The sequence below is a fragment of the Schistocerca americana genome, chromosome 2 (genome assembly GCF_021461395.2).
Source record: "Schistocerca americana isolate TAMUIC-IGC-003095 chromosome 2, iqSchAmer2.1, whole genome shotgun sequence".
In the NCBI taxonomy this organism is placed as follows: Eukaryota; Metazoa; Arthropoda; class Insecta; order Orthoptera; family Acrididae; genus Schistocerca; species Schistocerca americana.
Genome location: NC_060120.1, coordinates 656333764 through 656361191, shown reverse-complemented (window position 1 = coordinate 656361191; position 27428 = coordinate 656333764). Strand labels below are relative to the sequence as shown.

General features: G+C 40.9%; 1 protein-coding gene across 1 annotated transcript in view; it reads right to left on the bottom strand.

The window, feature by feature from the left end:
- Window positions 1-27428, bottom strand: part of LOC124594291 (glutamate receptor ionotropic, kainate 2-like) — a 212001-nt gene that overhangs the window by 37335 nt on the left and 147238 nt on the right. Inside the window, exons 14-15 of the mRNA XM_047132654.1 lie at window positions 16066-16264; window positions 13153-13384 (exon numbers count right to left, since the gene is read on the bottom strand). Of these exons, the coding sequence (XP_046988610.1) occupies window positions 13153-13384; window positions 16066-16264 (431 nt within the window). The remainder of the gene's footprint in view (window positions 1-13152; window positions 13385-16065; window positions 16265-27428) is intronic.

The following is a 27428-nucleotide window of genomic DNA, read 5'->3' as shown; positions in this document are numbered from 1 at the left end:
TCTACCATTCCACTCCTGAACAATGCAGCTGAAAAACTAAAACTTAAATCTTTCTATGTGAGCTTTGATAGCTCTTATTTCGTTATTATAATCATTCCTTTGCATGTAGGTGGATGCCAAAAAGTATTTTCACACTCTGAGGAGAAAGTTGGTGATTGAAATTTCATGAGGCATCCTCCTGCAGTGGGAAACGCCTATGTTTTAATGCCTGCCACCCCAATTCGCGTATCATATCCGTGGCACTCTATTTCGCGATCTCTCTCTCTCTCTCTCTCTCTCTCACACACACACACACACACACACACACACACACACACACACACACAGAGAGAGAGAGAGAGAGAGAGAGAGAGAGAGAGAGAGAGAGAGAGAGAGAGAGAGTGAGAGAGAGGACGTACAGAGAGACAGACAAGCACACACAAACTAATGTAACATAATAATAATAATAAGTAAAATATTATTTTTGTATAAATTTTGCTTCTTTTGGCAATATAATTACTACACATAATGTTTTCGACATGTGTAAAAAGTAATAGGTATGTGCACTTAATAGAAAATAGTTTATGTACCACCAGAGATATTTACACTAACATACCTCCTTATCTACACAATAATAGATCTCCGCAATGCTTTTAGACTTGCTCTGAAATAGTGTTTTTCATGTATGTTCTTCGCTATGTGTTCTTTGTGCTGTGAGATAGTGTTTGTCTTACGTTCCTTGAATTTATTTATTCATTTCTAGACACCATCTTTATTCTCCAAGTGTTTACAGAGCGTGATCGTTTATACGTGATGTATCACGATAGGAAAAGCAGCCTGTGGCCACTGGAGGTACTCTATTTTAATTATTTTACTTACATACTTACATTTATGTACAATATTTAGTGAAAAACCTCCACAGGGTCATCTTCTGAAATAAGGTTTTATGGTTCTCTACCAGAAAGTGCCATTGGTTACCTCAAATTCGTAGCAAAACACAAGCATGCCATATTAAAAGACATAAATTAAGACATAAATTCACCTGATGATGGAGGTTTAAATGTTAGAAATGCGTTGTGAAAATAAATAAACAGTGACTGGTAACAGAAAGCTTGTCGTTTCAATCAACAATAGTCACAGTAAAGCTGTGATATTTGCTATTTTTGACTTCATTAAAACAGCAAATACGAGTAGTTAATACTTTCAGCCAGAAGGCAAATACTTGTTTATAAATAATGATTAATGTATAATGAGGTGTCGCATGGCGACGGTGGAACTTTCTAAATAATGTAATTCGTCGTCTTTGGGCGGCAATGTAAACAGAAAAATACGGATAGATATGCGATCCTTCACTATTTTGTTCGCTGGAGAACAAATGAAGCCTTGAACGCTAAAAAGACTTGTACTGTTTTTCTTAAGTAATACGGACGCAGATTTGTGGCAGTCTGATCTAATTTTTACTAAATGTATAAAAACGTGTTATGTCTAAGTTTGAGTGAAGCGTAAAGAACTGCTATAACTTACCGTGACGACGCACAAGCGACTCAAAGAAGACAATGGCTATATAAAAGAGCGCTCAATGGACATGATACGGACATAAAAATCTACCGTCATTGTAGTACTAAGCTAAAGGTACGATATATGTTTTAGTTATAATAAATATTTGTTCTGGGAATACTGAATCATTTAGCAGTGCTCATTCCTATTATCTCCTCAGTATTATTTTAATTTTAATCATGCATTTTGCTAATATTACAGACACCAAGATCAGCAGTCCAATGTGCGTGTTACATTGATAAAAAGAAAACTGTTTTATCGTCTTCTTGCATCAGCTTTAATATTGAATTTCCCTTTTGTGTGATGTTACAGTTGTTTTTGCGTCCTTAAGAACTTTCTGGTCCCTTAGGAAAATGTTTTGTCATAACAATAACTTCCTAACCGGGTATGATCGTATCTACGATCATGAAGTAATTAGAAAGACGATAATGCAATTTCTTAATCAATAGCACGCTAGTTGTGACTGCCTCAAGCCACGCGAAACTGCAAGTAAAAACTATTCACATCTCATAATGCAATATTTTATGACAATGGTCAATCCATGATTCTTACACCAATTTTGATTGATAAAACAGTAAGCTAAATCTCAATTTCCAACTTTCCATTGAATAACAACATCACTTTTGTTTTGTAACATCACACTTGGCGCCCAAACAGGGACTTGACCAAAAATTAGTTCGATTCTTGGAAAATTTTCTATGTGCTTGTGTTAATAAATGTTCTGTCGTCTCATGTACACATCATCTCTGTGAGAATGACGGAAAATATGCTGGTCGATAACGCGGTTTAATTACCTAGTGGAAGGAAAAGAAAAGAGACGCGAATTTGCTGAGACAACATAGCGGTAACCAAGCCATCAAAAAGTAAGTCAGAATTCTGCATACGCAGTGTAGTGCTTCAGTAGCAACGTTGCTTTTCCAAGTCGATCAATATCCTATCTCCTTCCCGCTATAGAAAATCTGCTTTATTTTATATTTCAAAGTAAAATTCTTCGTAGTCTGATAATAGAAATTATTTCTCCCCATTGTTAGTATAGCTGTATTACATTTTCAACATGGTGGATATTGTGTGCAACTTGCAGTGAAGAGCATCTTCATTCATTTGTCTGAAACGCTTAGGTTCCATCTTGTCTTCTCGCCAGATAGAACTTCATTTGTTGCTCACGCGAGAGTGGTGCTCTTAGCGGACTCACCACGTCACTGACAAACGACGAAAGCCTTGCGTAGCACGTGATTTACTGATGAAAATGGCAGTTAGTAAACAGAGACAGGTGACAACAGGAGACGGGAGTGAAGACGCTAACAGTATTCCATACCCTTTACGATCGCGAACGGTAGGTTCCCGTGTGGAAACTGAACTAACCATGTCTGTAACAGGGGAAAGTGACCCTAAAGTCGAAACTCTTCCCGCTGCAGCTACAAATGACCTCGGTGCGTTAATGGAAATGCTGAAACAACAGTTTGACGCAGTAAATGAGACTATAAAAACACAAAATGAGACTGTTAACGCCCGATTAGATGCTGTAAGCGAATCAGTAAAAACACAAAATGAGACTGTTAACGCCCGATTAGATGCTGTAAGCGAATCATTAAAAACACAGCTAGGCACAATCAAAACAGATCTGCATAAAGAAATTACGGCTAAATTAAGTACCCATTTGGGTGAGGTGCAAACTAAGATCAGTGATCAAATTCAGAAAATGCAGAAACAGGTGAAAAGTGAAATAGCTGAAGTATCTGGAACATTAAACACAAAAATTCAGGCAGCTACCAAAGAAATAAACTCAGTTAGAAATGCAGTATCTGACATTGAAGGTGTAGCGGAGGATCTGTCGAGGCAGATAGACTCGATCAATATTGAAGAACAGGTTAAGAGCACCGTGAAAGCACACGCGGAGGCATTGTCGGAACACTACGGTGAATGGATAAAGGGTAAAGATATTTTTATCGAAAAGAAGGTCAGGGAGGAGCTTAGGAAGACTGTCAAGGATGTAACTTATGAAATCTTAGCTGCTGCTGGTAAGTCGGGAGACACAGTGGTTTCTGAATTGGGACAGATTCGGAGGACACTTACACGGGATCTTCCCGAGTGGAAGCAGCAAGTAGTGGACGAAGTCAGAATGCTGAGAAACTGGGTAGAAAATCCGCACACGCATACGCAAACTATAGGGAACAACTCCTTAGACGGTGATGAATGTCAGTCAACTCCTTATCATTCACCGCCTGATTACATGCAAAACATGAGTCCCGAGTAGGGAAAATAAATGATCCGCCCACAATTGTGAGTTTAATGCAAGAGGAAAGTGTGATTAAGCATCGCACTTTTCCTGTTTTTCATCCGCAGAAGCGAGAAGTACACCCCATCGTGTTCCTAAAGAATTTTTCCGGCATATTTCCCAGGAGCTGGACAGACAGACAGCGTATTCAGTTCGTCACTGGCTTTATTTCTGGTGATGCAGCATTATGGGGAACGGAAATGGCAGACACGTGTAGGAATTATGAAGAGTTTGAGAAAATGTTCTTGGCAAAATTTTGGAGTAATGGGGTACAGCAAAGATTAAGGAAGGAGGTGTATGGTGCGGAAATTTTCAATGAGAAGCATGGAAGTCTCCGGCGATACTTCGAGAAGTATCTAGAAAAATTAAATTCTGGGATTCTCCGATTTCTTCCAAGGACGTAATTATGATTCTCAAAAGCAAACTCCCTGTGTCTATTAGAGAGAAACTAGTAAATGTGTCCGAAGAAGACACGGATGTATTCCTTTCTGTGCTGGATTCCTTAGATTTAATTAGCGAGGATGTGCGCTCCAAGGTTGGCAGCGGCAAATTCTTCCGTGGCAGCCAGCAGAATGCATCGCACGCGGACAACAATGCGCCGAAGGAGAGAGTGCGCTACTGTGATCGCGGGTACCAACCTGCCAGCCGTTATGAAAACGCAAACGGCAATAACTTTAAACGGAAGCAGAAAACCAATTACAATAATCAGCAGAGATACCACCCAATTTACAACCACCAGGTACAACATCAGTACGGAAACCCACCCGTTAATTCTGCGCCTGAGCAGTATGGAAATTCTCCACAAACGATTGCTAATTTTTCAAATGGGCCAGTGTACAATCATAGTTATAGGTCGAAAAATAGCAAGTGGCATGGGCAAGGCGGAGGCCACCCAGCACAACATCAGAACTACTTTTCACAGGATAGAGGACCGCGGAACAATTTTCAAACGGCACCAAATGCGAACTTTCCTTCACAAGGAAATGGTTTTGCCGGCAACCAAAAGATCGGGCGACAGCAGCCGTCTCAAGTATTCTATTCACAAGTGAATGCACCCAGTGGATTTTACCCCTTTACACCGGCATTTGTACCACATAACCAGCACCAATATGAAACGGAACAAACACTTAAGGCCATGAATGACAAACAGGTTAAACATCCTGCGGAAAATTAGAGGCAGCGCCTTTCAGCCTCCTAGAGGTCGCTGTCGGTTCCAGTGGGGGTACTAACGAATACTCTGATTCTGAGTATGTTAATGCGATACGGTACGACCATGAGACCGACTTAAGAGATGACCTTGCACCTGACCTAGAAGCTCAAGACATTAATGACATTTATGATGAACAGGTCCAGGCTTCGATTAAGATTTCTATTGCCAACATTCCTGTCACAGCCATTGTTGATACAGGAGCAAACATCAATGTGATGTCATCATGTCTCTTCAGACAGGTGTCTTCTGTTTCAAAAGTTTTATCATTGCCGATTCAGGGCTGCTCCATATCGGGAGCGATTGGTCCATTGAAACAGAGTTAGTTTACAGACACAGCCTCAACTGCAGATAGAATCTGTTTTGGTTTCTTGCCTCTTGCGTACTGTTAATGATAAGTATTGTGTTGAACAGCGCACTGACTACATGGTAACGGCTACTACATGTAAACTTTAAGTATTAAATGCTATGTATGGAAAAATTGTTTATAGTGATGGACATGAACTGATACTTCTTCGTCAAGCTGAAGCAGGAAATTAAGGTTGCAGAAAGAATTTCAATTTAGCTTTAAGTTAGTATAAAAAAAAATGTGCTTGCGAGGTGATTGCCAGGATCTATATAAATATGTAAAGGTGAGAAATGGAGGAGGATGCGTAAGTAAGCACTTCTCTCAAGGTACAAGAAGATTTATAGATTAATTTTTAGCAATGTAAGTACTTGAAGTTCTGTTGTAAAAGCCCAAATTACCTGCTTAAAAAAAAGGTACATGTTCAAACAGTCCAGACAGTGGACAGGAGTAGAAGAAATAGCTTAAAGTTCAGTTAAAGCGTGCTGTTAAATGGAAAAACAAGTGGTAACCCACATGTGTTCACGCAAGGAGACAATAAGCTGTAGTAAACTAAGTGAGGTGAAATACAGTACAAATAGAGACAAACCATGAAGCATCAATAATGTAGCGTAAGTACTCCACGAGGCCATTAATTGCTATGAAAGTAAACTATTTCCCTGTGATCTGAGCCCATTGTAAAGAGTATATGAGGAATGTTAGCTGACGAATTGGTTTCAGTAGAATCAAGGTACTAAATAACCACATAGCAAGCCCCCTGTATCATAAATAAGTCCAAGTAAAGATCTTCAGAAGATTTGTAGTGTAATCTAGCGACCATTCAATACGCTAATTGAAGGCTAATCTAAAGAAGAAGCAATGCAGTGATATTTAAACTTAATACTGACTATAACCAGAGTAAGACGTAGAAGTAGCAAAGCATGCTGTAATGAAAGAGTTTGAAATTTATATATGTGCCTATGTTTATTATGATAATTTTATTTACATGCAGATTTTATTGCAAAAATATCTCCTAAGACACTCCTCTTATGAAATCCATTTTTCTTGTGCCCGTTCCTTTTGATCCTGGTTCATTAACCCAGACCAAGGGTCGACTTGTAAAAGGCAAGTGTGCTTCGAGGAAAAGCAGTGCTTATGAGAAATGAGACACGTAACGTGATGAACTTCGCTAGCTTTGGTAATGTTTGTTATGGACCGGTAGCGTAAACCCAGTGAACTGTCGGTAATTCCATTCATGCGAAAAATAGTAGACACGCGTTACCCTATTTTTTTTAACAGAGAATGATTGCTGAGTACATGAAACATATTGTTATCCAGTCAAAAAAAAAAAAAAAATCTGCGTACTCGTTAAGTAGTAGATACGCTGCGTGGCAGTAGAAAATGATCTTGGGTGCACTATTGAATAAATGCAACGAGTGTTGCGAAACCTGTAGTTTTCATAATGAGGAGATGAGCCCTTAAAAGAAAGTTTGAAAGAATATTTTTAGGTTCACTAGTGAAAGTAAACCTTGAGATATAAAGAGTCCATTCATAAAGCAGTTGTTCACTGGACTTAACAAAAGGAGTGACCATTAATTGTAAATATTAGCTCGTAAGTGATCTTTTGTAAATAGTAGAATATAAGTCTTTCTGTACCAATGGAGGAAGCCTGCAAAATTGGTTGTTTTGTAAATGAACTCTATCGGCGAAGGAACTAAGCACGAATGCTGTGTGAAGATGCACACTAAAGTGCGACGTGCATAATAAAAATAACTGTTCACTGTATATTAGTGGTAGTGTTGTACTGCAAGTGTAAAAAGAAGTCAAGGCTACGACAACAGGTGCAACGCAAAGTTCAGTGTTGTTCTAAGTGCAGCGACAGCTAAAACATCCGTCGTCACTTACCTGTGAGCCTCATGGGAGGCAGTTGACAGAGAAGTATGGAGGCAGCTTCAGTGTCCGGCTCCTCCGATGGAAAACGCGCGTGAGGTGTTTGTATCGATGCACGCAGCTCTGTTACAGCCTGAGCTCGAACGGATACTGAGTATTGGAGCTCACGCAACACTGTGCAGCCGCTGTGAGTGGCTGAAGTGTGGGTGACGAAACAATCCAAACTTTAAACTGCTAACCGCCATGACTTCCATCGTATATACTGGAGGAAAGACATTTGTACACTTGTGTGGATACATTTTCATACGTAAATTAAGCAATTTTCTGGAGTTGAAGTTAAGATGAGTGAGAAGTAGATTGTTAGATTACTCAGGCCTTAAAGCCATTAATACCGGCACTCCTGAACACTGCTAAAATGAATTATAATCCTGTCTCTTGATGGACAAAGAAAATGAATGTGCACTATAGGAAGACCCTAAACTCCAGACCAGTCCCGATCCTTAACAAATGTATCCAATAGGTTGTAAGTTATACTAATAATTTTCCACTTCTTCTGTTTCATATTGTAAATAAAAATCCGGGAAGCCACTTCAATTCCTGGCACCACTGTGGAAAGGACAGATGTACTGCATGATGAACGCCGTAGACAGCTAACACAGAAAGTGAAAGCATCACGAAGTGTAGTGCTACGTTATTGAACTGTAATTGAACCACAATGAGTCAACAGATGCTCGAACATTGTCCACTCTAGTTTAGTGAAAATAAGCACTCACTGTACTCATGTTGTTAAGCTCAAGAGAAAGTAATTTCTGAATTCTATCCCCTGAAGTGCGAAATGAACGTTCACTTATTGTTATACGCAAATATGGACCAAACTTAAATATGCACATAAATGTTAATCTTGGTATTATGGAATGAAGTGACTGATGAACAAAGAATGAAAAACTTTATTTTAAAAAATGATAAATATCTGATATATGTTTATAAATGTAATTTCAATTTATGTACATAGTACGCCAGTAACATTATGTAAATGTCACACCAAAATTCACGAATATCTCATGAGGACATGAGGATCGAGGTAATCCTTCGGCATTCCCTCTCTCTTCATGGGAGGCAATGAGATATTCGCTATTTTTGACTTCATTAAAACAGCAAATACGAGTAGTTAATACTTTCACCCAGAAGGCAAATACTTGTCTATAAATAATGATTAATGTATAATGAGGTGTCGCATGGCGACGGTGGAATTTTCTAAATAATGTAATTCGTCGTCTTTGGGCGCAATATAAACAGAAAAATACTGATAGATATGCGATCCTTCACTATTTTGTTCGCTGGAGAACAAATGAAGCCTTGAGCGCTAAAAAGACTTGTACTGTTTTTCTCAAGTAAGACGGACGCAGATTTGTGGCAGTCTGATCTAATTTTTACTAAATGTATAAAAACGTGTTATGTCTAAGTTTGAGTGAAGTGTAAAGAACTGTTATAACTTACTGTGACGACGCACGAGCGACTCAAAGAAGACAATGGCTATATAAAAGAGCGCTCAGTGGACATGATACGGACATAAAAATCTACCGTCATTGTAGTACTAAGCTTAAGGTACGATATATGTTTTAGTTATAATAAATATTTGTTCTGGGAATACTGAATCATTTAGCAGTGCTCATTCCTATTATCTCCTCAGTATTATTTTAATTTTAATTATGCATTTTGCTAATATTACAGACACCAAGATCAGCAGTCCAATGTGCGTGTTACATTGATAAGAAGAAAACTGTTTTATCGTCTTCTTGCATCAGCTTTAATATTGAATTTCCCTTTTGTGTGATGTTACAGTTGTTTTTGCGTCCTTAAGAACTTTCTGGTCCCTTAGGAAATTGTTTTGTCATAACAATAACTTCCCAACCGGGTATGATCGTATCTACGATCATGAAGTAATTAGAAAGACGATAATGCAATTTCTTAATCAATAGCACGCTAGTTGTGACTGCCTCAAGCCACGCGAAACTGCAAGTAAAAACTATTCACATCTCATAATGCAATATTTTATGACAATAGTCAATCCATGATTCTTACGCCAATTGTGATTGATAAAACAGTAAGCTAAATCCCAATTTCCAACTTTCCATTGAATAACAACATCACTTTTATTTTGTAACATCACAAAGCCTAGCCTAAAAATGTTCGCATTCTTTAATGAGTTACCATTTCCAACTCTTTTGGGAAGGAAGTTAATAGTGTAAAAGTGTAATCAGTTGTTAGTTATTAATATCGGTCCTACTCCTTTCTTAAAGAGGGGATCTGACAGTGGCGTACTTAAGCCTGTCTGAAAAAGTATCTTGTGAAACTGATGTATTAAATTTATGGAAAAGTACAAAAGCTATAACAGAAGACCATGATTTAATATTTTGCTTGAAATTTTGTCAGGATCATTTTTGATGTCAAGAGAATTACTCGTTTTCCTGCTTCCAGTGAAGAAATTGAACTAGTTTCGAGTCACTGCTTGTGGTGTTGTCGCATATACTAGATTTCTTCTTATGTTGAACTGACTGTACATTATAGTTTTATGTAATTTGCTGTACCTGGTTTCTTTGATACCCAAGTGGCGCCGTATTTCGCAGTTGTCTATAGGAAACACCTGTCAAAGTCAGAGATAAACTTATTTAGGAATGCATTAAAATTATCATTTACATCCACTGCCTCGTGTATGTAATTCCAATTCATGCCTTCTACAGGTTTCTATTGCGAGTTCTAATGGTTCTTCTGCTTGATATGTGATTTAGATTTGCCATACTACCTATTACAGTTGACCCACCAGGTCAGCCGAGAGTGCTAATGCGCTGCTTCCTGGACTCGGGGAGGCCCTCCAGGCCCGGATTGAATCAGCCCACCTCAGTAACGAAGAGGGCCAGTGTGCCAGCAAGCCTGGATGTGACTTTTAGGCGGTTTTCCACATCCCACTTGGTGAATACCAGGCTGGTCCCCACTTCCTGTCTCAGTTACACGCCTCACAGACATTTAAAAAACGTTCACACTATTTCATGGCTTATACTAGATGCAGACAGCTGCGGTACACTCATATTGTCGCAGGAGGTGTGGGGTGGCGAGAGGGAGGGCATCCAGCTACCCATTAAAATTAACCATGCCAAATCCGACCTTAACCGCGCCGACCCTGCGCAAAATGAGGGACAAAGGCACTAGCACAAGAAGTCTGATAACTCTTTTGATTATAACGTTGTTCATTATTGTTATATCCTAGCCAGTAATGCCACCCGAGCCCGCTGCCAAAAGGTTGGCAGCATCAAAGTCCGGACGCCGTCCGCATAAGCAGCGCCAGCGAGACAGGAAATCGCCGCAAGTCTGCGCGCGCCACCGCTGGCTTCTGGCTTCATAAGCGCTGGAGTCGCGAGCGCTAGGACAGTTCTGGATTCGCCGTTCAGTTGTATACTCGCCACCGAAGTGTGTACTTGCTAGTCAGTTGTGTGTTCATCGCAGCAGAGTTGTTGTTTGTCGTCAGCCGACGTTGACCTAGCCGCTCCGACTCGAACTAGACAGATTTCTGTAGACACGGAGTTCACTACTGTGTTCCTGTATCTTCGTTAATAAAGATAAGTACCGACTTTTATTTAATCAGAGTGTTTGGGTTTTCATCTTTCTGTTCACTGTTCCAGCGGACCGGTCGGCCCGCTATTAAAAGTGTGGCGGTGACTTCGTAAGCCGTTTCCACAGCGAATTGTTTGTCGCTACGAACGCCGCCACAAAAATTACGTCCTCATATACACTTCTGGACATGGAAAAAAGAACACATTGACACCGGTGTGTCAGACCCACCATACTTGCTCCGGACACTGCGAGAGGGCTGTACAAGCAATGATCACACGCACGGCACAGCGGACACACCAGGAACCGCGGTGTTGGCCGTCGAATGGCGCTAGCTGCGCAGCATTTGTGCACCGCCGCCGTCAGTGTCAGCCAGTTTGCCGTGGCATACGGAGCTCCATCGCAGTCTTTAACACTGGTAGCATGCCGCGACAGCGTGGACGTGAACCGTATGTGCAGTTGACGGACTTTTAGCGAGGGCGTATAGTGGGCATGCGGGAGGCCGGGTGGACGTACCGCCGAATTGCTCAACACGTGGGGCGTGAGGTCTCCACAGTACATCGATGTTGTCGCCAGTGGTCGGCGGAAGGTGCACGTGCCCGTCGCCCTGGGACCGGACCGCAGCGACGCACGGATGCACGCCAAGACCGTAGGATCCTACGCAGTGCCGTAGGGGACCGCACCGCCACTTCCCAGCAAATTAGGGACACTGTTGCTCCTGGGGTATCGGCGAGGACCATTCGCAACTGTCTCCATGAAGCTGGGCTACGGTCCCGCACACCGTTAGGCCGTCTTCCGCTCACGCCCCAACATCGTGCAGCCCGCCTCCAGTGGTGTCGCGACAGGCGTGAATGGAGGGACGAATGGAGACGTGTTGTCTTCAGCGATGAGAGTCGCTTCTGCCGTGGTGCCAATGATGGTCGTATGCGTGTTTGGCGCCGTGCAAGTGAGCGCCACAATCAGGACTGCATACGACCGAGGCACACAGGGCCAACACCCGGCATCATGGTGTGGGGAGCGATCTCCTACACTGGCCGTACACCACTGGTGATCGTCGAGGGGACACTGAATAGTGCACGATACATCCCAACCGTCATCGAACCCATCGTTCTACCATTCCTAGACCGGCAAGGGAACTTGCTGTTCCAACAGGACAATGCACGTCCGCATGTATCCCGTGCCACCCAACGTGCTCTAGAAGGTGTAAGTCAACTACCCTGGCCAGCAAGATCTCCGGATCTGTCCCCCATTGAGCATGTTTGGGACTGGATGAAGCGTCGTCTCACGCGGTCTGCACGTCCAGCACGAACGCTGGTCCAACTGAGGCGCCAGGTGGAAATGGCATGGCAAGCCGTTCCACAGGGCTACATCCAGCATCTCTACGATCGTCTCCATGGGAGAATAGCACCCTGCATTGCTGCGAAAGGTGGATATACACTGTACTAGTGCCGACATTATGCATGCTCTGTTGCCTGTGTCTATGTGCCTGTGGTTCTGTCAGTGTGATCATGTGATGTATCTGACCCCAGGAATGTGTCAATAAAGTTTCCCCTTCCTGGGACAATGAATTCACGGTGTTCTTATTTCAATTTCCAGGAGTGTACAAAAATGTTTTCTTCTGAGATGCTATTGTCCTGTACAATTCCAGTGAGAAAGTTAACAAGAAGTTTTGCTGTCAGTATTAAGTAAAAATTTTGTGTAATTGTTTTTCCTCAGACTCTCAAAAAATGATATTTAAACCATGAACATTTATAATTTGCCTTGTTTAGCCAGGCAGGTGATATTAGAGTATCAAATATTTCTACGAATTTCTGAAAATTTCTCACAAGGATCTATAAAGTGTAATAATTACAATTGTGATGTTAGGCACTATGATTTCACATGGAAATACTTCCATTTATTGTTCTGCGCGAAAACTGTTTGTGTCTATAGTTTTGAATTTGCAATTTTTTTCACGCACACGACAAGTCCTCTTTTCTCCGGTTTGCTCCTGTAGTAAGAAGCTGATAATTTATTATTTTCAACATTTAATACCTCTATTCTTGTATATTATTGTGTTGAGATAGACGACAAGTACATCAGTTAAATTTCCGGTTCCTTGTTCTCTTAAGAAAGTAAGATTATTTATTTCTGAAGCTTCTAATAGCTTGGTGCATTCTTAGATGTGCTTCCCATTTTCTCTAATCCTGCAGTACCTGGAGGGAGTAATTTTTGACTATGCTTGTCTGTATAAAGAGGTTACGCTACAAAAGGAGCCCCTGTCACACACCAGTAATTACGGAAACATCGCGATGCCGCCTGTACTACACTCACCTAGCTGCAGTGCTATGCCGTAGCCTTTGGAGTCGAGTTGCCCGCCGACTTTTCGCAGGTCGCAGTTGAGCGCCGTCATGTACTCTATGCTGGTGGATTCCATGAAGAAGGCGTAGTTGCCCTTCTCCTTCTTGACGCGCTCCACGCCCTCTGCATTGCCGTCTGTAAAGACGTCAGGTCTCGCCTGCCTCATCACCGTGTACATCCGAGAGAACAGCGAATCATTCGAGTTCTGCGGACAGGAAACGTTCATGCGGTACTGAATATACATGGGGACTCGCAGCTAGAGCTTTACGAAATTTATAAGTTACCTTGTGCAAAGTAGCAGGCAAAAATTACAGGAAAAACTTTAAGTATTGGGGTTACTGACGACACTGATCGTTCGAAATCATATTCATATTTCTCACGTAGGGTATCCTAATAACCGAGGACGTATCTTTCTTGGATTTGGAAAAGTCTTTGGTTAAGCAGTGCACTGATATATGATGAAGAAAATGTGTTCTTATGAGACATGCGACTACATTTTTTAATGGGATGAGAGTTTATTGACAGGCAGATTACAGCACATTGTGTGCTACACGCTGACTACATTTTTAACGAAACAGAATGGGAGTGAATCTTGTCATAAAAACATCTTGGAGGAACAGTACTTGGGGATATGAAGTGGGGTTATCATGAAAGCTCGGTCGTCGGTAGGACAAACGTATTGTTAAAGGTAGGAGAAAGAGTTGTTTGGAACACTTTTTAGACTTACATATCTAGCCCTGTAATGGAAGTTTATTATATTTTCTTATTTTGTTTTGAAATGCTAGCACTCACTGTATCAGTACATCAGTCGTTTTCGGAAATTACAAAAATCACTTTGTAAAAGTAAGGTTCTTCCAAATGTGAAAAACTCTTCCAAGGTACAGCTTGACACGTACCTAGGAATAAATATTCAATTTAAATTTAGAAGTGTGATGGTCGAAAAAATCTTGCACTACTGTGTTTAATAGTCTACGTGTTAAATAATACACACCAGTAATCAGTAAGTGAAGTCAAATTAAGTAGAAGTATTATCCAAAATAAGTTACAAGTTAAAAACGATTGAAGTAGAAGCTGTTGGCAACTAACACAATTTTCCATTTTTGAGAGAGGGAAAATTGTTAAGACATTAAAGAAACTCAGTTCATTTGAAAATATCATATGTTACTTAGTAAAGAGACCTTCTGTTCCATGATACAAGATGGTGCACGGCTGACAACGGTCCACATGTTATGTAACTAGTTTTAAAAATTTACAGGATTTTACTCATCATAAAAGTCTGCAACAGATGAATTAACAATATCCTTAAAATGGCTTTAGTATATTGTACAGCACATAAATATGCAGAACTCTTGATATTTACAAACGCTGCTCAAAACACAGCCTCGTGGCCTCGAAACAACAAAAATAGTAAAAAATGTCAGAAAATGCTTATAACGGCCTCTAGTACGCTTTCGTTCACGTCATTCTAAAATCGATCATTAGACTGAAACACCGACCAGGAAGCTTCAGGTGTTCCTAGGTACGATACTCTTCTAGGTACAACACCCTCCCCTATTGCCAAAATTCAAGTCGTGTACGAAACAGAGTGCTTATAAAACATTTCTGCGTCATATGCTGGAATACTGCTCAGATATGTGTGGCCATGTTAGGTAAAGTAAGCGGAAACATCTGCCACAAACAGAAAAGATTGGTGAATTGTAGCAATAATGCTAATAATATCTCAAACAAGGGACCCGTGAAGAAGCAGAACAGTTGTTTCGCAAAAAATTCTTTCTTCGAAAGGTCCAAAATCAGTTTTTCAGGATCCAGTTTTCTAGACCTCATATTATTTCTGTAGACTGTAAAGGCAGAATAGTGCTCGCACAGAAACATACACGTATAATCAGGTATTCGTTTCATGCTCCATCCTTGTAGAGGATAGGATAAAACCACGTGCTTGACACAGTAAAATGTTCTCTCTTCCGCGCACCTTATAACGATTTCCAAATTTTATATGCAGAAACTCTATCTGAAGTACTGAAGATTGCGCCTCTGTATAACTTCATCCGAACAGACAAAAAAGTTAACTGTAAATATTTTCACATTCTGGCAAATAGCATCTGTTAAAAATGATTCGGATTCGGAAAACATTACGTATGTCGAATGCTGCTCGTGCTCTTCAGGCACGAAATTCTCTAAGCTCTAGAGCAAGTGAAGTTATTGTTCGTAAAGCATTGGTCATTCACTATCGGCTGTTTGCAGACGCGCAAAAATGTCTAAATTGCCAAATAAAAGATCAATGATGTTGTTTAGTTCTCATGTATTGTAAACTGCACGGCAGTTAGACTGAGCAACACTGTGATTTTTCGCTGCCTTTGTTTTTGAAGTCTGAAGATATTTTTATCGAAAACAATAAACAAATAACTGTGATGATCTAAGAACCGTTTTCTTGTCGTACTCTAGAGTATAAATGAAAAGCAACACCTGTAAACGTTGGGAAGACCCAAATCATTACCGACTTATCAGTTTGTGAACACTATCGTTTGGATCAGATCAGTAACAATGTGAATTACACGAAGCAAAAACTGTGATATCAAAGCACAGAATATACGTCCAATGTCAATCACAGACCGTGACTAATTACAACTCCTGAAGGATGCAGCCAATTGAGAGATCGCCACATTATTTTATCAGGCGCCCGTAGCTTTCTCTGTGTCAAATACCGGCAAACCCTTTCAACTGCCTACTAGGCTCGTTTCTCTCTGCCTACTGACTGACTGACTAGTTCCATCGCAATGCAACAACGACCTCTGCTTTGACTTCTTGTCGGCATCAGTGATCACTCCGAGAGGTATTTAAGCATTTAATTCCTTGGGACGGGCCTCTCAAAAAGGAACATCTGCTCACTCTGAAGAAGGCCGCTGTGGAACCGCTTTCGTAAGTGCCGTATTTTATCTTGGTTTGCTTCGCCAGGTCTTCTACGCCATTGATGGGAGACTCCATTCTGCTGTTGGTGAGGAACGCCGCCAGATTGGCCGTGTAGGAGGCGATCATTATGAGCGTGAAGAACCACCACATGCCAGCTATCAGCCGCGTCGAGACGGCCCTGCAACAACACCAGTCACACACTTCAAGCTCTGCTATCGACAAGACAATGGAGTGAAGGAAGTGAACGACTGCACTATAAGCGCTATGCGACTCCCCCCCTCTCCCCAGAAAAGCACAATACACACACACACACACACACACACACACACACACACACACACTCAGAGAGAGAGAGAGAGAGAGAGAGAGAGAGACAGAGATGAGGAAGGAGAGATAGAGAGAAAGAGAGGGAAGGAGGTGACAGAGAGGGTGAAGGACAAAGGGAGAAAGGAAGGGAGAGAGAGACTGTAGCCAGGAAGGGAGGAGGCTCAAGAGAGATGGATAGAGAGAGACAGAGGAGCTGACTGGAAGCATAGTCAAGCTTAAGAAGACTTGAAATGATTTTTGGTGCTGGAATGTGAATTACTTAATATAGTGCCGAAAATAAAGAAAATAATTATTTTTTGTAGTTGAAGAATATCAAGGGAAGTAATTGACGTTGCAATAAAATTTTCTCAAACGTCCAGCCGCTTCAAGTGGCTAAATATCCATAATCTTTTGAAGGAGCAAACGTTGGCCATTATCAAGTGGTGACAGTTCTGTGTGTGTTTTCCTTTTATCTCACTTTTGATTCTTTAGATACAGTGAGCTGTTCGAGTAAAGATCCAATGTATAGTTAGCGAGTTTTCAGTCATATACCAGGCGAGATGGTAACGAGGCATAGGGAGTCACGATTGGGAATATTTGTGAGGGGAGGGGGGATTTCCAGTCTGCGCGTTTGCCTTACAACCAAGGGAATGCTCCTGAAAACCTTGGTCAGAATCGGTGGGTGGCTACTATATTTATTTTTGTTCTTGTACCATTAGTCCCAGACGAAATATATGAAAACCTGGTTTATGTGCACATTTACTGTTTATTCAAAGTAAGGTCAATGACTTGTTTGAAGTATATGTGGTGTCACCGCCAGACACCACACTTGCTAGGTGGTAGCTTTAAATCGGCCGCGGTCCATTAGTACATGTCGGACCCGCGTGTCGCCACTGTGTGATCGCAGACCGAGCGCCACCACAAGGCAGGTCTCGAGATACGGACTAGCACTCGCCCCAGTTGTACGGACGACGTAGCTAGCGACTATACTGACGAAGCCTCGCTCCTTTGCCGAGCCGATAGTTAGAATAGCCTTCAGCTAAGTCAATGGCTACGACCTAGCAAGGCGCCATTAGTAACATTGCATGTATCTAAAGAGTCTCACTTGTATCGCCACAATCTCCAGATGTACCAAAAGGATGGATTAAAGTTAAGTATTCCAGAAGCTACGTACTTTTCTTTATAGCATTCATTACGTATCCTGTTTCAGACCTCACGCCGTCCTGCTTTAGCTAAACGCGTGCCTTTCGGCTTCCTCTCATTGTGTCTAGGCTGTCTTGTCTAGACACAACAGTATACACTTTACTTACGCTTCCGTGGACATTTACGTGTCATGTGATTTTTATGTATTATCTTTATACTTCCACCTCTAGGAGGGAAACGACGGGTTGCTTGAGAGCATTTTCTTGCTATAGTTAGCGAGAAGCTTTCAAAAACATAGGTATTTTATTACACTTACAATTATCAATAAAACTTCATTCATTTTTAGTGAAATAAAAATTTAAATTTAACACTTCTGATTTGATAGTTAAATCACTTCTGTCTATTTGTTTACAGTGTCCATTGCTTTGTTCGGTAGCTGGTTGCTACATGTTGCTTGTGCTCACAATCTATGCTTGTAGCATGCACTAAGGCTCTGTGCAGTGGATGGCTATTAAAAAGTTTCTTATACTTATGGCCTAAAGTATTTGTGGCACTGTCTACTGCTCTGTGCAGTGGATGATTGCTGCAATGTTTACTCTAGCTTATTTTATTTTATTGTCTTCCATCCAAATGTAGTGGGATCTCCGCGTTTTCGTTAAGAGGCAGTATTCTGAGTACTAGTTTTAGACTATTTCTCTTGTGTTTTGCACTGTTGTTCGATTAGGATGTATGTATCTTTGCTTATGTTTTTGTGGTTTGCTTGCCTGATCGCCGATTTTGAAGCATGTGTTCACCATGTCTTGCCTGAAGAGTGACACTGTTCACAGTTCCCAAGAAATCTATTAAAATGTTCGACATTGCGGTACTCGAATTTTATTTCTTTCCTGCCATCTAGCTTTTCTAATCAAAGAGCTATAGGTATGATAGTACTGTGAAAAATGTTACGCCTTTTTTCACCCAATGAGAAAAATTTATCTATGGATTCGTTGCCAGATTTGGAGATTGCTGTGAAAGCTTTCACCTCAAGGATATCACTATCATGTACACTAGATATGAAAGTAGTTTTATTTTACCGATTTTATTGTTTGACCGCTATACAATCTCAACTAAAATGTCTTGAGTAAAAGCTAGACCTCATACTTCCTCAAATATGGATTCTTACCAAAGGCATTAATTCTTAGTCGCAGACCAGGAATCTGTAACACAATGTTGTATCGTCTTGTTCTGCATTAGTTGCTGGTTGTGCTTTTCTCCATTTGAAACAGTTTCCATGGCTACAAAAGTAGGACTCATCGCAGTGTGGCTGTTTTCTACTCAAAACATCTGCAACTCTTCGTTTGTCCTAGGTTCCATCATCATCGTCATCAACATCATGGCCATGCACGTCCTGTTTTGAATTTGTATCGTCTTCACTTTCTGTTTTGTAATCTGGATCAATATCACTGTCGTCGAAAACTTCATTCGTCATTTCTTCCAAATGCATTGTAAGCTTTGGTTCATTTCCTCTCAGGACTCACCGGGAGTGACCAGCCCGTTCAGGCTGCTTTTGATTGTAAGCTGGGCCTGCTAGAGGCTCCATATTACGCGGTTTAATTATGAGACAGTGTCAGTAATAGCGCTACTATAATACACCATAATTATCGCTATAAACTCGAAATGTTGATACACACGTCTGATAAAAATAATAACGCAACTGGTACCATACATCTGCCAGATATTGAGGCCACCGGCCACTGAAAGTCGAGTAGTGAAAACGGTACCACCCCCCCCCCCCCCCCCTTTCCCAATTCACAGCAAGGAGGACACGCGGGGAAATGATGAAAAACTTCAGAAGAGAAGGAATTGATCTGTGCATTCACAGAAATGTGGCGAAATAGTGTGATTACCCGTCTCAACAGTGTTTAGGTCATGTGAGAGTGCGAGGCAAAGGTTAAATTTTAATGCCTGATTACTTAGGATATCCAGAAAAACTACTAAAACAGAATGCCCACACTACGACTGTCAGTTGTCTTTCAGGGTATTTCTGCGTGGTATGGAATCGTAACTCGTTACCAGATAGACGTGATGACTACTTGGAAAAGGATATGAGCTACTTACCTACCCAGCCTTATCTTATCCGCACTGGTGCGCCCTTTGCTGTTTATAATAGATAACGTTTTATGCTTTTTAACATTTTACCAGCCGGTGCTACTCTCTATACGATGAGTGCACCGAAAAGCAGATGTGTAACACCCACATGCCACCTTACGACGTGTGATGGAGAGTACATGTGGCACCTCTGTCATTTAATCCCCTCCTTATTCCATTCGTGAATGGCATATGGAAGGCATGATTATTTATAAACCTTTGTATCAGGTCTAATTTCTAAAGTTTCTCTTTTTTGTTCTATTGAGAGACGTACGTGAAAGAAAGTAATATGTTGTTCAGCTCTTCCCTGAACATAATCTCTTGGATTTCCAACAGTACACCTCTCCGTAATGAATAACCTCTCTCTTGTAGTGTCTACCACTGGAGTTTGTTTAGCATTTTCGTAGTGATCTCATGCTTGCTACATTTTGTGTTATGTGGTCATTTCCCCCCAGGTCTCTCCAGATGCTTACTTCCAGGTAATTTACGAATATTGTTTTATGTAGTCATTCCACTTTAAGTCGCTCTGGATGATTGATGCCAAGTATTTTACGATTGCTACTGTTTCTACTGATTTGACCTGATAGTGTAATCGTAGAGTACTGGTTTTCACGACCTATTTATGCACACTATATTACATTTACTAACATTCAGTGATAATTTTCAGTCCCTGTACCAGTCATCGATCCTCTGTTGGTCTCCATGCAGTTCCTTAGCATTTGGCCTTGGTGTCTTTTTATAGACAACCGCATCATCTACGACCTGCCTTATGGAGCTTCTGATGTTATCCAATCGCTCGTTTATACTGATATGGCTGCTTTGTGGACATGCCACAACCAGTCAATCATATAATGTGATTTTATCAGTGGTATTAATGTGGGACCCATGTGTATTTCTGACTCCTATAGAACAACTAAGTTACAATAGCAGCACCACATGTGTCTTGACTTGAAATAATATGTGCATTCATTAATAATAATACAGACCATTCTATTTTGACACAGTATCGATTTTTTGTTCATGGTTCGTGTGGTACTTGTGTGTTACGATCAGCAGTCTGCAGTCCGCGTGTGTTTCTTACATATACGAAGGGCGTTTCAAAAGTCTTTGCAAAAATAAAAACTACTTACGTGTTTGGGGTAAACCTTTTTTATTTTTTGACATAGTCTCCTTTTAGACTTATACAATTCGTCCAACGCTTTTCTAATTCGTTGATCCCTTTCAAATAATAGGAATTGTCCAAGTCTGCAAAATAGCTATTAGTTGCTGCAATCAGCTCCTCGTTCGAATAAAATCTTTGTCCCGCCAACCATTTCTTCAAATTGGGGAACAAATAGTAGTCCAAGGAGTCAATTCAGGAGAATGGGGGGGGGGGGGGGGATGTGAAACGAGTTGGAAATATATTTCCATTAATTTTGCGACCACAACTGCTGAGGTGTATGCCGGTGCATTTTCGTGATGGAAAAGGACTTCTTTGTGGCCCAATCGCTGGCGTTTTTCTTGCAGCTCGGTTTTCAAACGGTCCAATAACGATGAATAATATGCACGTGTAATAGTTATACTCTTTTCCAGATAGTCGATGAGCATTATCCCTTGCGAATTCCAAAAGACAGTCGCCGTAACCTTCCCATCCGAAGGAATGGTCTTCGCCTTTTTTGGTGCAGGTTCTCCCTTGGTAACCCATTGTTTAGATTGTTGTTTGGTCTCAGGAGAATAGTAATGTATCCATGTTTCATCCACAGCGACGTAACGACATTTTAAGTCCTGCTGATTCTTCCTGAACAGCTGCAGACCATCTCTGCAACACTTCACACGATTCCGTTTTTGCTCAAGTGTGAGCAATCTCGGAACACATCTTGCGGATAGCTTTCTCATGTCCAAATCTTCATGCAAAAAATTATGTACCCATTCATTCGAGGTGCCCACAGCACTAGCAATCCCACGCACCTTAACTCATCTGTCATCCATCACCATATCATGAATTTTATCAATGATTTCTGGAGTCGTAACCTCCACAGGGCGTCCAGAACGTTCAGCATCACTTGTGCCCATATTGCCACTCCGAAAATTTTGAAACCACTTATAAACAGTTCGAATCGAAGGTGCAGAGTCACAGTAATGTTTATCAAGCTTCTCTTTAGTCTCCTGAGGCGTTTTGCCTTTCATAAAGTAATGTTTAATCACCACACGAAATTCTTTTTTGTCCATTTTTTAACAATCACTCGACTTCCTTGATTCACACGAATGCCAAACACAAAGAAATAGACCAATATGGCTGAAACTTGCTGTGCGCTCTTTCCAAAGATGCTGCTAACTAAACGTGACCTCGATACGCACCGGTGGTGCCAGCTCTCGGACTTTGCACGGACTTGTCAAACGCCCGTCGTAGTCTTACTCTCAAAACAAAACACCTACTTAGGGATGAAATTTAGCAGTGTGTGTTTATTGTTTATTAAGCTGACGTCATCTCACTCCCCCCCCCCCCCCCGCCCTCAACTTACATTGTAGCTTGACAGCTACAGTGCATCCTTGCACTAAGTTATATGGTTGTGCATGTTGTGGGTACCACCAGGATCCAGGATATTGTTCGGAGGTGTATCCATCTCGTTAGGTCCAAAGAGAGGTTCAGACGGATATCTGAGACCGGTTATTAAGTGTGTCTGGACAAATGAGCATCTTTATTTACTCACAGCATAAAATGTATAATTATATAAATAATTGACGTAGGTGAAGCGTCTGCTGATGGTGAAAACAGCAAACATTCATCCAAATATTTTTTAAATGTTGTTAAAATTGTATAATACACCATTACGTAACAATGTCAACAATATAGGTGAAGAACATTAACAAGACAAGAAGAAAAAAAGAACTATGAACAACCAATAGTCAGCAGCTACACATCCCAAAAAACGAAACCATTTACACAGTCAAGGATCTGTTATGTCAAATGTGGTGGATGTGGAAGTCTTTACTGAGGCAAAGAGACACGGGTTTATCCACCAGATTAAGCGAGCACGCAAACTAAGCAAGAACTACAAATCTTCGTTTAGTGTACATCTACGAAACTACACTCATAATACCAGCAGCATCGAGGAATCTTTAAGGGTACTAGATAAGATAGAGAAAGGCAGATTAATGGGCGCTCTAGAATCAATTGAAATTTATTGCGCCTTCAAAGAACATCCTCAACACATACTCACTTGAAAAGCAGGCCTCAGAACTAAAAGTTTCAGCGATTTTCTTAGATATTTACTCTAATGTATTGTAAGTGCACACTTTTAGCGTTAACCTGTTGTGATATATACAGTCCATTGCAGTATATGAAATGGAATATCGACTGATTAGTTCTTCTTTGATGTGCACATTATGTTATCTCTGCCTAACGTAAATCCATATGTCAAAATCTTGTAAGTATATTAACGTCAACAAACTACAAAATCGGTTACAGTACTATTAATCATATTTTACGTTGCGATTCTTCAGTTTCTCCCGGCGTATTTCTTGCTCGAACAGTCCACGGGTGTACTGTCGGTCCACAGTGTCCAACGCGCACAATATTTCGGCGATCAGACATGTCGCCATCGTCAGGTGCGCTGACGAACTGAGCTCCTGAGCTTGTGCCCGTTGCACACTATGGACTGGCAGTACACTCGTGGACTGTTCGGGCATATTTTACATTGTTCTGATTAAGTTGTATTATGTTTTAAAGATGTTTGAAACGGCATAATCTCAGAACTGCAATTGTACAATCAACACTAGCAGATGAAATCAAGATGACAGCATTTAAATTTTTTTGAAGTTGTGAACCAATTTACAAGAAATTAATAGACGCGCTACCCTGCCAGGGAAGAACATATCAACGTACTCAAGAAAAACTGATGCCGGCCGGAGTGGCCGTGCGGTTCTAAGCGTTACAGTCTGGAGCCGAGCGACCGCTACGGTCGCAGGTACGAATCCTGCCTCGGGCATGGATGTGTGTGATGTTCTTAGGTTAGTTAGGTTTAATCAGTTCTAAGTTCTAGGCGACTGATGACCTCAGAAGTTAAGTCGCATAGTGCTCAGAGCCATTTGAACCAAAAACTGATGAAACTCGTAGAAGGTGTTAGATTCAATAAACGATGTCTGAAGGGCAAATATGTTCATGTTAGGATAAATTCAGAATATAATGTTGAAAACCATGTTAAATCATGTAGTGCACGACTATGGATAAAATGTGATATACGTGTTTAGTTTGAACACAAACTGTTAGCAATCAGTGAGGACAGGATATACTATACATTGTAGGTAACGCAAATGTCGCTCTAGATATGGCCCAGTCACCAATCCGTGAAAGAAACAGAATTACTAACAAAGCTGTTAAGGTTACTGCAGAACAAATAAAATGCCTGGAACAGAGGGGTGATACTCGTAATAAGACGCAAGACAGTCTTGCTGTACATGCAGTTAACAAGAAGTTAACAATAAAGCGGCTATTGTGCTGAAAGAAGATATGAGTGTTGCTGTTGTTCATGTAGTTGCTATAAATGAGAAAGATTGTATCAGTAAGATACAAGACTTCATTGCTGCTAATAATACGACGATGCTGAATAGAGGACCTAAATGGGTTCAAATGGCTCTGAGCACTATGGAACTTAACTTCTAAGGTCATCAGTCCCCTAGAACTTAGAACTACTTACACCTAACTAACCTAAGGACATCACACACATCCATGCCCGAGGCAGGATTCGAACCTGCGACCGTAGCGCTAACGCGGTTCCAGAATGTAGCGTCTAGAACCGCTCTGTCACCCCGGCCGGCTAGAGAACCTACAAAAAGACTTAATGCTTTAGTCAGGAAGGCTTTAAAGAAGTGAAAATTCATCCTGACAGAGATGTAAGTCAATGAATGTTTGATCATGAACATACGACCACCCACACTCCGCACTCATATGCTCCTAACAAAAAAAATTACACTTTTGAAACAGATTATACAGTTCAAAATGTCATTGTTGTAGCTATCCAGATTAAAGATGTATCCATATCTATAGAAGGAAAATTCGCTTCATTTGATATAGTAAATCTGTTAACTAATGTGCTAATAATAAAATTAATTGATATCATAAAAATAACGTACTCAAACGTAAAAAATGAAAATGGGCGAAAATTTCGAGTTGCTACAGTTGACATTATCTTTCAGTTATTTCAAATTCCGAAATGAGATATACTGATAACCAGATGGTGTTGCAATGAAGTAGGTTGCTAGCACACTGGAGATCATTTCATAAATCATAATGAGAACGAATTATTAGAAAAATTTACTGATTACACCAGTAAGATTTTGTATTACAAGAGGTTACGAAACGACAATCTTGTTCTCTGTGCTGGCACAACTGCTGAAATCGAAAGTATGCTTTCACAACTCAGCAGTGTACGTTAAAAAGTATATTTATTGTGGAATTGGGAAAACAAAAAAAATGGCTCTGAGCACTATGCGACTTAATTCTGAGGTCATCAGTCGCCTAGAACTTAGAACTAATTAAACCTAACTAACCTAAGGACATCACACACATCCATGCCCGAGGCAGGATTCGAACCTGCGACCGAAGGGTCGCTCGGTTCCAGACTGTGGCGCCTAGAAAGGCGCAGCCACTCAGGCCGGCAATTGCGAAAACAACAGTCATTTAATTTTTTAGTATCGATAATAAACAATGGCATTGGTGCCCACAAATTCAGAATATTTCGGAAACCAGCACGTACTGACAACATAATCCCCAACAGTTCGCGCCACCCAGAAACACATAAGAAAGCCTTTTTTCACTCTGACAAACAGAACCCTCAACCTCCAATTAGTATATAATGAAAGCACCGAAGAGTTTTGTATAGTAAAAGAAATAGGTACAAATAACCGCTACAATGCTGATGTGACAGAAAAATGTATACTAAAATTACATAAAAAAGCAACAATATAGACAAAGAAATAACGTTAACAAGAGAACATGAACCATGGACCTTGCCATTGGCGGGGAGGCTTGCGTGCCTCAGCGATACAGATGGCCGTACCGTAGGTGCAACCACAACCGAGGAGTATCTGTTGAGAGGCCAGACAAACGTGTGGTTCCTGAAGAGGGGCAGCAGCCTTTCAGTAGTTGCAGGGGCAACAGTCTGGATGATTGACTGATCTGGCCTTGTAACACTAACCAAAACGGCCTTGCTGTGCTGGCACTGCGAACGGCTGAAAAAAAGGGGAAACTACAGCCGTAATTTTTCCCGAGGGCATGCAGCTTTACTGTATGGTTAAATGATGATGGTGTCCTCTTGGGTAAAATATTCCGTAGGTAAAATAGTCCCCCATTCGGATCTCCGGGTGGGGACTACTCAAGAGTACGTCATTATCAGGAAAAAGAAAACGGGCGTTCTACGGATTGGAGCGTGGTATGTCAGATCCCTTAATCGGGCAGGTAAGTTAGAAAATTTTAAAAGGGAAGTGGATAGGTTAAAGTTAGGTATAGTGAGATCTTGTGAAGTTCGGTGGCAGGAGGAACAAGACTTTTGGTCAGGTGAATACAGGGTTATAAATACAAAATCAAATAGGGGTAATGCAGGAGTAGGTTTAATAATGAATAAAAAAATAGGAGTGCGGGTAAGCTACTACAAACAGCATAGTGAACGCATTATTGTGGCCAAGATAGACACGAAGCCCACGCCAACTACAGTAGTACAAGTTTATATGCCAACTAGCTCTGCAGATGACGAAGAAATTGATGAAATGTATGATGAGATAAAAGAAATTATTCAGGTAGTGAAGTGAGACGAAAATTTAATAGTCATGGGTGATTGGAATTCGAGAGTAGGAAAAGGGAGAGAAGGAAACATAGTAGGTGAATATGGATTGGGGTAAGAAATGAAAGAGGAAGCCGTCACGTAGAATTTTGCACAGAGCATAACTTAACCATAGCTAACACTTGGTTCAAGAATCATAAAAGAAGGTTGTATACATGGAAGGATCCTGGAGATACTAGAAGGTATCAGATAGATTATATAATGGTAAGACAGAGATTTAGGAACCAGGTTTTAAATTGTAAGACATTTCCAGGGGCAGATGTGGACTCTGACCACAATCTATTGGTTATGAAGTGTAGATTACAACTGAAGAAACTGCAAAAAGGTGGGAATTTAAGGAGATGGGGCCTGGATAAACTGACTAAATCAGAGGTTGTACAGAGTTTCAGGGAGAGCATAAAGGAACAATTGACAGGAATGGAGGAAAGAAATACAGTAGAAGAAGAATGGGTAGCTCTGAGGGATGAAGTAATGAAGGCAGCAGACGATCAAATAGGAAATCCTTGGGTAACAGAAGAAATATTGAATTTAATTGATGAAAGGAGAAAATATAAAAATGAAGTAAATAAAGCAGGCAAAAAGGAATACAAAAGTCTTAAAAATGAGATCGACTGGAAGTGCAAAATGGCTAAGCAGGGATGGCTAGAGGACAAATGTAAAGATGTAGAGGCTTATCTCACTAGGGGTAAGATAGATACTGCCTACAGAAAAATTTGGATAAAAGGGAACCACTTGTATGAATAGCAAGAGCTCAGATGGAAACCCAGTTCTAAGCAAAGAAGGGAAAGCAGAAAGGTGGAAGGAGTATGTAGAGGGTCTCTACAAGGGCGATGTACTTGAGGACAATATTATGGAAATTGAAGAGGATGTAGATGAAGATGAAGTGGGAGATATGATACTGCGTGAAGAGTTTGACAGAGCACTGAAACACCTGAGTCGAAACAAGGG